Raw genomic sequence first — 11,071 nt, 5'->3', positions numbered from 1 at the left:
CTTTAAATTATATTTGAACTTATGCATAACACGCAATGTTATTCAGATAAAGCTATAAGTATAATGAGGAAACTATAATGTACTTTAGAAATATACCAAATATTTTCCAACTTGATTAGAAAATAAAAATAAACGTAACATTCGATTATTGATATTCATAACGAGTCCTCAAACGTATACTAAAACTATATAAGAAAATATGTCATCATTTCCGGTGACCACGGCGACCAGAAGACGCCATGAGAATGGCCACTGCCGCCACAAACATGAGCAACATGCTAACCAGAAGTACATAAGTTCTTCTGGACGATCTCCGATACTCTCCAAACAAAATTATACCCCAAAATGTGCTCACAAGAGGTAGTGCCTAATAAAACCAAAACAAATGACACTCATATACTCAAAATCAAACCAGTATGAACAAAACTAAACCAAGAGATCAAAAACTAACTTGGACAGAGTCTGCAGCCGCGTATCCAGCAGCTTGACCTCCCATAAACTGCAAACCATTACCAAACCCACACAAGAAGCCAGCAAAAACAGCCCAACTTCTACCTTTAGAGTCTTTTACATATTTCTTAAGCGATGATCTCGCTAAGCCTGCCATAGGCCGGTAAAGAAAGATGAGGTTTAGAATCAGAGCGATGAGAAAACCCGCGATGGAGAAGTAAAAGAAGGCCGTGTAGACAACAAGCTTAGGCACGCCTTTTGGCAATGTGCTCCACTGATCATTTGTTGCCAAGTTGAATGCAGGAGAGAACAAAGAGAGGCAGGTTCCAGCGAAGAGCGTTAAAAAGAGTCCGATCATTATGCTCTTTCCAAAGACCTGCCAATGAGAAGTTTTTATCTTAACACCAACCAAGAATATACTCTCCTTTTGTTATGCAATCTTGCATAACAAGTTTCGAACTTTGAGTTCAAGGTTTCGAGTTTTGTTTTTTCTCTTTGGTCAATGTGACTGAACCTTGATTGCTCTTTTGTTCTCTAGCTCTACAAAGAATCCTGCAGTCCCCGCTTTCGCTTTTTCTACTGGTTGCTCATGAGACTCGAGATCAGTTTCCTCTGTTAAGGGTAAGGACAAACCTAAGAATAGATCATAAGATCATCACAAAGTTTCTCAATCTTATAAAATTATATAATAGGGTTTACCTTTTTCAGGGTTGTCCTCACCTTTTTTAATGGAAGAATAGAAATCCCTGTGAAATTTTTAAATCTTTAAGTTAACATGGAACATGTTACTCACTTACTCCTGTAACATCCTACAGCCCTATTAGAATATAATGCAGTTTTTTTTACTTCGGAACTACTTTAGCATCTTCTTACCCTTCCCTGTGTGTCCCAGCTTTATACTCGCTAGGTAAAGACTCTAGTTTAGCTTTGACATCAGCTGCATTAGAATAGTGAACAGCAGCGCCAAGGAAGACAGCGATCAAGAAGCAGCCTACTCCTGGGAAAAGAACCTCCGCTCTGTTTATCTTGTCGTCCAAGAAATAATTCAACGTGGTTCCTATAGAACTCACCGTGACATGCAAGAAACCAAAAACAACATCAGTGATTGATTCATAACGTTGAGATATTATTAACCTCTCCGTTTGTTGTCTGAAAATATTATATGAAAATATTATAAATATTTCACATCTATAAAAATGATTTTTTTTATTCTTAATTTGATTTCAACACCTTTCACTTTTATTCTTAATTTAATTTCACCACCTTAACGCAAACGCGGAGATGGCGTTGAAACAATTGAGGCGTTTATAGGTGAAAGAGGAAACATACCAATGACAACGGTGATGCTTGCGGTTATAACTTCGGTAACCGGTAAACCGGCAAACGCTAAAGCGTATTGAGTCGCTAAATTCCCAACGCTTAAAAGCACGCCGCCAACGACTGCAAGCAACACCGACGGCCAATTATCCTACACAAAAGTGATTCCTTCAATAAAACAATCGCAAACGCAAAAATGGCGTGGCCTATGTAATTAAGGAATCTAAAGAAGATGAGACCAAACTTGAAGGAGCTGAGTGGTGAAGTCAGGCGTTTGAAACGTGCTTTTTCCAACCTCACCGAGTGTAAATGCGATCACAATCGCGGACAAGAGGTTAGCGGTTGTGAAATCAAGAAAAGTATGTTGAGGAAGACGACCTCTTCTCTCCAAAAGAGTCAAAATCGCTGGCCAACTTCCCAAACAACATAACGAAAGTATCATACATCCTATAGCTGCTGTTTTGCTCTCAATCACATACATCTTCTTGTGTTTCTTCAACACAAAGACTCACTCTTTTCTCTTGGTATTTATGGGCTTTGCCTCTTGCCCGGTTATACCCCACCGCTTTTGAGTCCAGTCCGGTTTATCTTAACCGGATCTTCTCTATAACCGCATGTATGTTGTGATGGTTGCTTGGAGAAAGTTACATGTGTACATATCAGAGTTTATGTCAACAGAGAACATTAAGACAAATCGGCGTTTTCAGCCTAATAAGACCAAACAAGAGCTCAGACAAACTTGGACTTTGAGTCTGAGTTTGACAGGTGGTCAACTATTTCTTCACATGTTACTAAAAACAGAGAATATGTGAGATTTGCAGTATTCAAACCTTTTGGGCGTTTTGGGTAAAATCAGAGAGACATAATGGTCAAAACGTGCAATTGTTCCTATTTTTGCCACAACGTCACAAGACTAATAGATAAATATAGTTATGAAAGTATTACACTCTGTTAATTATATAGATGTGTTCCAAAACAATGTTATATAGTAATTTGTTTTTCCTCGTTTTTCTCTTGAGTATGTTGTCGGCTTTATACAACAGCTCTTAGTGAGTTTAATAAACAGTTTAGTGTAACAGGCATTATTAAGGCCCATGTGAGTTTTACGTAATCCTTACTAATAAAAGGGACCTTTTGAAGCTCCATAGAGCGTCCACATCAGCAAAAAAAACTTCTCCCGAAAGATGACACGTGGCATAAAATATAGTTTTATATTTTAATATTACTAATTTTCAAAAATTATAAATAACATGTAAACATACAGCATAAAAAATAGAAAAACTACATTAAACATATGTAAGACTACCATTTTCACTTAAAAAAAGACGGATTATCTTCATAATGTAACATTACCGTTTTATAAAAAAAAAACATTATATATAATTTCAAAAATAATAAATATATGTAAACATACAACATAAAAAATGGAAATACTACATTAAACATATGTAAGATTACCATTTTACATTTTTATTTTAAAAAAAATAATATGTAAACATTAAACATATGTAAGATTACCATCTTTCACTAAAAAAAGACGGCTTATCTGCATAATGTAACATTACTATTTTGTAAAAAAAACATTATATATAATTTCGAAAATAATAAATAATATGTAAACATACATCATAAAAAATGGAAATACTACATTAAACATATGTATGATTACCATTTTACATTTAAAAATAAAAATAATATGTAAACATACAACATGAAAAAAATGGAAAAACTACATTAAACATATGTAAAATTACTATTTTTCACTAAAAAAAACAGTTTATCTCCATAATGTAACATTACCATTTTATAAAAAAAAACATAAATATAACTATTTGACTATTTGTCCAAGTTTTTCTATAAAACATTGCCGTTTTACATTAAAAATGAAAAAATACATTAAGATTTAAACATCTATCTTAAAATATAAAATATAGATATTAATAAAATATAAAGTATAAGAAAGAGAAATACATAATATATAGAAAAATAAATAATAAGTAAATATTATAAATATATAAATATACGAATTATATATACAATAATAAGTAAATGCACAATTTTAAAAAAATGGAAAGAGTACATTAAATATTAAACATCTATCTTAAAATGTAAAATATAGATACTAAGTAAATAGAAAGTATAAGAAAAAGAAATACACAACTTAAAAACAATGGAAAAAATTATATTAAGATTTAAACATCTATCTTAAAATATAAAATATAGATATTACGCAAATAGAAAATATAACAAAAGGAAATACACAATTTAAAAAAAAATAGAAAAAGTACATTAGTATTTAAACATCTATCTTAAAATGTAAATCTATCTTAAAATATAAAATTATTAGTAAATAGAAAGTATAAGAAATAGAAATACACAATATAAATAAAAATAAATAATAAGTAAATATATAATATAAGTAAATACCCAATTTAAAAAATGGAAAATTACATTAAGATTTAAAAATATATCTTAAAATTTAAAATATAGATATTACGTAAATAGAAAGTATAACAAATAGAAATATACTTTTTTAAAAAATGGAAAACGTACATTAAGATTTTAACATCTATCTTTAAAAGTAAAATAAAGATATTAAGTAAATAAAAAGTACAAGAAATGGAAATACATATACAGGAAAATAAATAATAAGTAAATATTTAAATCTATAATATATGAATTATATATATAATAATAAGTAAATACATAATTTTTCTAAAAAAAATGGAAAAAGTTCATTAAGCATTAAACATCTATCTTAAAATGTAAAATATATAATATAAGTAAATACACAATTTACAAAAAAAGGAAAAAGTACATTAAGATTTAAATATCTATTTTAAAATTTAAAATATAGATATTACGTAAATAAAAAATATAATAAATGGAAATAAACATTTAAAAAAAATAGAAAAAATACATTAAGATTTAAACATCTATCTTAAATGTACATATATCTTAAAATGGTAGTAAATTATATAAAAATGAAAATACCACATTAAACAAAACAAAAATTAAAATGTACTCCCTCCGTTTCAAAATAGATGATGTTTTAGAGAGTTTTTGATGTTTCAAAATAGATGATGTTTTCATATTTCAAGGTATCTTTTAACTTTATCAAAAACTGTGTAACCAATTATATTTTGTAGTATGTTTTGTGATTGGTTGAATAATTTTTAATTTATATTTTAGTGATACTTTTTAGATAAAAAACAAGTTTTTTAGTATTTGTGTCCCAACCTAAAACTTCATGTATTTTGAAACAGAGGGAGTCAAGAAAGTCCATATAAAACTCATTATTCCATCAATATCAACCTCACACTATCAAGGAAAACTTCAAAGCACTCGAGCAAAAAAATGGTTCTACCATCAACTATTGCCGTCTCAAAAACCCTTAATGACTTTGAAGGAGATTTTTTATAACAACGAACTTTTTGTTAGGTGAATTCATTGTTGGGAAACCCACAACTTCCAAAAGCCAAACTTATTCATGGGAATTGAATTGCTTTTCATAGACTCAAAGGTATTCTTACAAATTTAAATTAATCTAATCCATCATTTTATTGTTAATATTCATACTAACTATTTCATGATCAAACTATTACAGTTAATAACCATTCAAGCATTTATCCCGAAACACTTCATTCCACGCCGAATCAGGTATTGGTTCATGTTGGTTTAGTATTGTTTTTGGTTTATTAACAGGTTTAGGATGGTCCTATTGTAAATATAATTGAAGTTAGTTTAGCATATATTATGCTTAAAATAACTTAAATTAAATAATAGTAATATTATGCTTAAAATATAATTTTAGAGAGTTTTCAAATATAGTTTATATAACATTATAGGTGATGAATTTAATTATTAAATTCGTTTATTACTTAAAACTAAGTTATTTTAAAAACATACTGAGTTATAAATATCAATGATGGATTGGTGAGTATAACATGAAGACAAAAATATAAATATTTGATTTTCAAGATAAGAAATTCAGCTTTTACTCAGTTACTCAATATATAATATCTTAAATTATTTTTTTAAAAAATATACATAATTTATATATATAGATTAATCTTCCAAACTTAAACTATTATATTATATATGAATAATGTTTTTAAATAAAAATAATTTCTGATTTAAAAAAGAAAATAAAAAACAACAAATGGTTATTTTCAAATAATGGATATAATTTACATTATACTATCATTTAACAAGTATTAGATACGTTTTGATATATCATTATTTTCTATTTCCAGAAAACAATAAATTGTTAAACATCAATATCATCTAGATTAAGTATACGAACAACACAAATTCAAATATCACAAAAATATTTACATAAACATTATAATACAATAATTTGATCAAAAAATACAATTAAAACAATATTTAAAATAATAGTTATATACTTAATATCTGAAAATCAAAGATATTTTTGCTAAAATTGTACTTACCTGGCCAAGGAGATCGACCATCTTTTTACGGATCGATTGATTGTTGAGCATGTGGTCGATCCGAAAATACTCTACAGTTTAATTTAATATCTAAAACATTTATGTTAACACTCAAGAGATAGTTTTGCTAAATATGATAATTAGATAGCCAACAAAATTACAAAAAATATTTAAATAGTAAAAAATATGTTAATTTAACATGTTAAAATTTAAAAATAAATTTTAATTATGACATGCATCTTAACATTTATATAAATATATATCATAACCTAAATATAAATAAATTAACAACTTAAATTAGAAAAAAATAAAAATCCCGGGCGTAGCCCGGGTTAATCCCTAGTAATTAAATATGATTGGAGTTGCAACATAAGCAAGATCTAATGTAGCACATTTGGCTGATTACGAGAAGCCCGGCAGCGGAATAATTTTAAGTGCACCTTTTTGGGGGTTTAGATCGACTAACTAAATTTTACAAGGCGTTATTAATAGTTTTTGAGTTTAGGCCAATATCCGAAGCATATAGAACCTCCATTTTTTTTTGTCCAGCATGCAATTTAATTCTGATTATCAAACATTTAAGTATTTTTTAATTTTCTTTAGTTGAGCTTTAAATGGACTTCCCCTGAATATTGGTTTCCATAAAAGATTTTGAAGAGAGCTGATATATAACACCTTTGCCTAAAGAGTTTATTCAATGGTTGAATATGTTTTTTCCTCGTCTCTCGTGAGTCATGATCCTTTAGGTCCAAAATAAGGTGTTTTGTCATCTAATTCTTTTTTTTTTGGACAAACTACATTTCATATTATAATAAAGGCTTACACTCAATTGAAGGAGGAGATGTTCAAAGAAGCTAGAGCTGGTCTTAGTACCAAAGAGATAGATTTTCGAACAAAAGAAAACATGTTTATTTAAGAGATTACGTTGCAGTAAAATGATCGCCACAAGAGAAGCGTCCAAGTTTTCAGTAATAAGCAATAACAAAAGAAAGTTTTTGTTTTCCTTGGTGGGGACTGAACATGTTCTATGAATCAGAATCAGTGGCCCTTTCCGAGTTCCCATCATTAGATTTGTCTTTAGTCGAGTGATTGAGGAAGTTCCCAAGCAGCCTTTGATCCAACACCATGTTAGGTACCTGCACAGTAGACATATACTTCTTTAGAACAGCAGAAACAGAGAGATAATAGTTTAGAAATGAGAGAGTGTAGAGAAAAACCTTGTCACCGAAGAACATTTTGGTGTTGCGTGCAATGGCATCGATGAATTTAAGTTCGAGAAATTCAGGAGTGAGCTTCAACTTGTTTGCTTCAGCTTCTTTCAGTACACTAGTGACATTGATCAGAGCAAAAGTAAACATTAGACCCATTGATTCTGTAGTGATGTATGTTCTTTGTTTGCTTAATGAGAATAAAGAGTGGCTATTACCGGTAGTAATCAGCATCGGCAAGACTCTTTTGACGATCAAGATACATCTGATTCTCGATATCTGCTTCCCTCCGTGCGCTGTCTTTCTCAGTCAGCTTCTGCTCCATCAGAATCTTACTAACATTGGCATTCTTCTCGGCTTCACTAATGGCCATTATCTTCTTTGTCTCTGCCTCTTTCTCAGCAACTCTTTGTTTCTCAATAGCAATCAAAACCTTCCAAAACAAGTCATCAGTTTTCAATTGTGTAAACAGTCTTAACCCGTTCTGTATTGCTAAACAGATATTCCTAACTCATGAATTATATAGCAGAACTAAGAGCCAAGGGGTCAAAAGAGAATGTACCTTAGTGCGTTCCTCTTCCATCTGCTCAAAGTTGCGCCTCACACTCTCTGGAATTTTAGGCTTAGTGACACGCACACTAATAATCTCAATTCCTGGAGCATAACGTGTGCAATCAGCCTGAAGCGCCTCTTTCATTCGTTCATCAATCTGGAAAACATTTGATTATTTAAGTGAATTAGAAAAGATATCAGACACAGTGTAAACATTATCAAAGATTAGTATCGCTTCACAATCTAGCTACCTGGTCAAAGATGTCAATGTAGACTTGCTGAAGCGAATGAGAGCTGCAGAACTGGTTGATCTCGTGGTGAATCTTGTCATATATCCATGTGTTATCATAGTCCACACCGTAGTTGAGCAAAGTGTCATAGACATAATCCTTACGCAGACGATTAACAACCTAAAATCATTTTTTATTCTGGTCAATAATACATGTTATTAATTAAGATAAGCAGAGAAACAAAAAAAAAATATTCATAAAGGTGTTACTTCAATCTTCTCAAAGGTAATCATGACACCTCCTTTGGTACCACATGGTATATCCTTCACCTAAAGGCACATAGAGAGAAGCAATTACTTAAAAAAAGCAAACAACCTAAACACATCAAAGCTTTCTAATGGTGAAAAAGACTCACTTGATCTGTTTGGAGAGTAACTTGAACAGGCTCGTAGTTGGTAATGAAAGGCAGCTTCAAATGAAAACCTGAAGCAAGAAGAGCAGTGTTAAGAAAAAAGAGCTAAACCGTGATGACAGACACTGAGAGAAGGGATGGTTACCAGGCTCTGTGATGATGTTGAGAAGAGCACCACCTCTCCAATAAGCTCCAACGTGACCTTCAGGGACTTGGTGCACCAGCGATGAAGGGGACATGACCTGTTAATACCCAAAAAACATGAACAATGTTGTATGATAACCAAATAATGTTATTACAGTCCAACGCAACACAGAGAGCAAGATCTCAATCGGTAGTGAGTTAGGTATCTCTCGATCGAGTATGTTGGGCACACACAAATATGATAAAACGAAACTAAGATCGAGTCAAGGTGGAGAGTCAAGTCAACTAAAGGATACGAAAGTCAGACATTCCGACAAAGGAGTGGTTCTAAATCGAAAGGGAGAACCGATTCAAAGTAAGGATGGGTTTTGATATACCAAAGCGGCGATTGCGATGAAAACACCGAACGCGATGAAAATCGAAGTGAGGTCGCCGCCGGGTTCACCGACGGGAGGACGGGGACCGGTTTCAGTTCTCCGCTGCTGCTGAGGATCCATGGCGAAATTAGCTTAGACAGACCTGGGGAGGGGAGGGGAGGGGAGGGCTTTCTTTTTCTGGAAAACTTGGAAAGGAGTGAGTTTAACCTGTGGGGGGTTTGATCGAGTGTAGGAGGGAAGATGGTAACTCTGTGTGTGTGTGTAATTGATATCCAACCGTTGGATGGGAATATGCTCAACCGGTCGGTTTGCTCAAGCGATGTTCAAGCAAATAGCTAACGGTGATACTTGGTTACAAGGTTTTGTAATGGAATGTCTAGAAAAAAAATGAAATGTAGTTATAAAATATTCATGATTAAAAAAACTCATGAACAAGTGGAATGAGTGGAATGAAATTCAATTTTTTTTTATTCTATAATTTTCTTTGTTTCATTTATCTACGTTGTATTTTTTTTAATTTCATTAATTTATGATATTCTTTAAATTGATAATCAGTTACAACTTTAGATTAATATTTAGGTGGACATTTAAATTAATTTTTTGAATGTCTAAATCCACTCTTTTAAAAAAAAAGTCCATTAAAAATTGTTTTATCGAATTTATTGACTAAACAGACACCTACACAATTTTAATGAAAAACACAATTCTAATGAAAAACGATTATAAGCATTTGGACTTTAATAACATAATCATAGGGATGATTTAACACACTCTCTAAATATTGATGCCACATCTTCTCTATTAAAAGAGAAGTACCATTTTTATCTACCATAAAAAGTCATACTAGCCTTATAATTAGGTTCATTTTATTAATTACATTTATTTAATTATGTACATTAATCTATTAAATATATAAAGATATTAATAATAAATCAATTTTAACTGTAAATTTAAATTTTATCTTTAGTTATAACAAAATATTGAGAAAAAATCTAACAAAATCTTTCTAAAATTTTAAAATATTTTATTTAAATGAATACCATTGATTAATTTCGTAATTAATAATATATACTATTATACATTAATTTAAATAATATTTTATTATAAAACAAAATAAAATAAAAGTGTATGCTATTTTTCAAATTTTATAATTATATTCTATATCATCTTTATTAAAAGAAATACCATAAAAAATTCATACTAGGCCTATTTCATCAATTACATCTATTTGATTATTTAAGTTAATATATTTAATATATAACATTTCTAAAAAAATCTTATAAATTATATAGATATTAATAAATAAATTTTAATGTAAATTTAAATTTTATTTTTACTTATAACAAAATATGTTGGAAAAATCTAACAAAATTTTAATAAAATTTTAAAATATTTTTAAATTAATGCAGTGATTGATTTCATAATTGATAATATAGTATTATTATAATCTATTTACTTATAAAATCCCACAATATACTAAAATAAATAACATAGAAATATAAATTATGCTAAGAAAATATCAGTTCTATAGTAACTAAATAAAATTTTAAAATGTGTTGTATCCAGTTTGTAAAAATTAGAAAAAAATGAAGGAGATTCTCAATTTGTTTATTTCATACTATGAATTTATTTTACCAAACTCGAATATATATTAATATATAATAACAATTAATAATAAAGTAAAATGTAAAAAAAAATTATTATACATTATTAATATCGAATAAGAAACTTAATCAATAACATTATAGATTTACACAATATATAATACTAAAATGTAAATTATATCTTTGAAAGTTTTGCGATAGTATCTGTAATATATTTATAAAATGAAAATCTACCCGTACGGATGTGCGGGTGAAAAATCTAGTATTGACATATAATATGAGACCAAAGAGATGACTATGAAAAAGGAAAATAAAAAAATATA

At 29.7% G+C, this 11,071-nt stretch overlaps 2 protein-coding genes across 4 annotated transcripts; both read right to left on the bottom strand.

Annotated features, from left to right (window-relative positions):
* Window positions 1-64: 64 nt before the first annotated feature.
* LOC103839402 (ureide permease 4) lies at window positions 65-3,033 on the bottom strand. Of its 2 annotated transcripts, none has more exons than XM_009115904.3 (7): window positions 2,012-3,033; window positions 1,780-1,918; window positions 1,324-1,507; window positions 1,150-1,196; window positions 965-1,062; window positions 452-826; window positions 65-367 (listed from the first exon to the last, which is right to left on the bottom strand). In XM_009115904.3, exons 1-7 carry the CDS (start codon window positions 2,246-2,248, stop codon window positions 206-208), a joined length of 1,242 nt encoding a protein of 413 aa, XP_009114152.1. In that variant the 5' UTR covers window positions 2,249-3,033; the 3' UTR covers window positions 65-205. The 2 variants fall into 2 exon arrangements, with proteins under 2 accessions (XP_009114152.1, XP_009114151.1); XM_009115903.3 differs by having other exon boundaries at window positions 965-1,083; window positions 2,012-3,032.
* A 4,039-nt stretch (window positions 3,034-7,072) lies between these two features.
* LOC103839403 (erlin-2-B) lies at window positions 7,073-9,400 on the bottom strand. Of its 2 annotated transcripts, XM_033280538.1 has the most exons (10): window positions 9,298-9,358; window positions 9,145-9,266; window positions 8,769-8,865; window positions 8,627-8,694; window positions 8,481-8,540; window positions 8,233-8,391; window positions 7,992-8,138; window positions 7,648-7,862; window positions 7,439-7,547; window positions 7,073-7,357 (listed from the first exon to the last, which is right to left on the bottom strand). In XM_033280538.1, the coding sequence occupies exons 2-10, from the start codon at window positions 9,262-9,264 to the stop codon at window positions 7,247-7,249; spliced, it is 1,086 nt and encodes a 361-aa protein (XP_033136429.1). In that variant the 5' UTR covers window positions 9,265-9,266; window positions 9,298-9,358; the 3' UTR covers window positions 7,073-7,246. The 2 variants fall into 2 exon arrangements, with proteins under 2 accessions (XP_033136429.1, XP_009114153.1); XM_009115905.3 differs by having other exon boundaries at window positions 9,145-9,400.
* Between the last annotated feature and the right edge of the window lie 1,671 nt (window positions 9,401-11,071).

The sequence above is a fragment of the Brassica rapa genome, chromosome A09 (genome assembly GCF_000309985.2).
Source record: "Brassica rapa cultivar Chiifu-401-42 chromosome A09, CAAS_Brap_v3.01, whole genome shotgun sequence".
NCBI lineage: Eukaryota > Viridiplantae > Streptophyta > Magnoliopsida > Brassicales > Brassicaceae > Brassica > Brassica rapa.
Note: the sequence above shows the minus strand (reverse complement) of the source record. Positions and strands in the feature narration are given on the sequence as shown.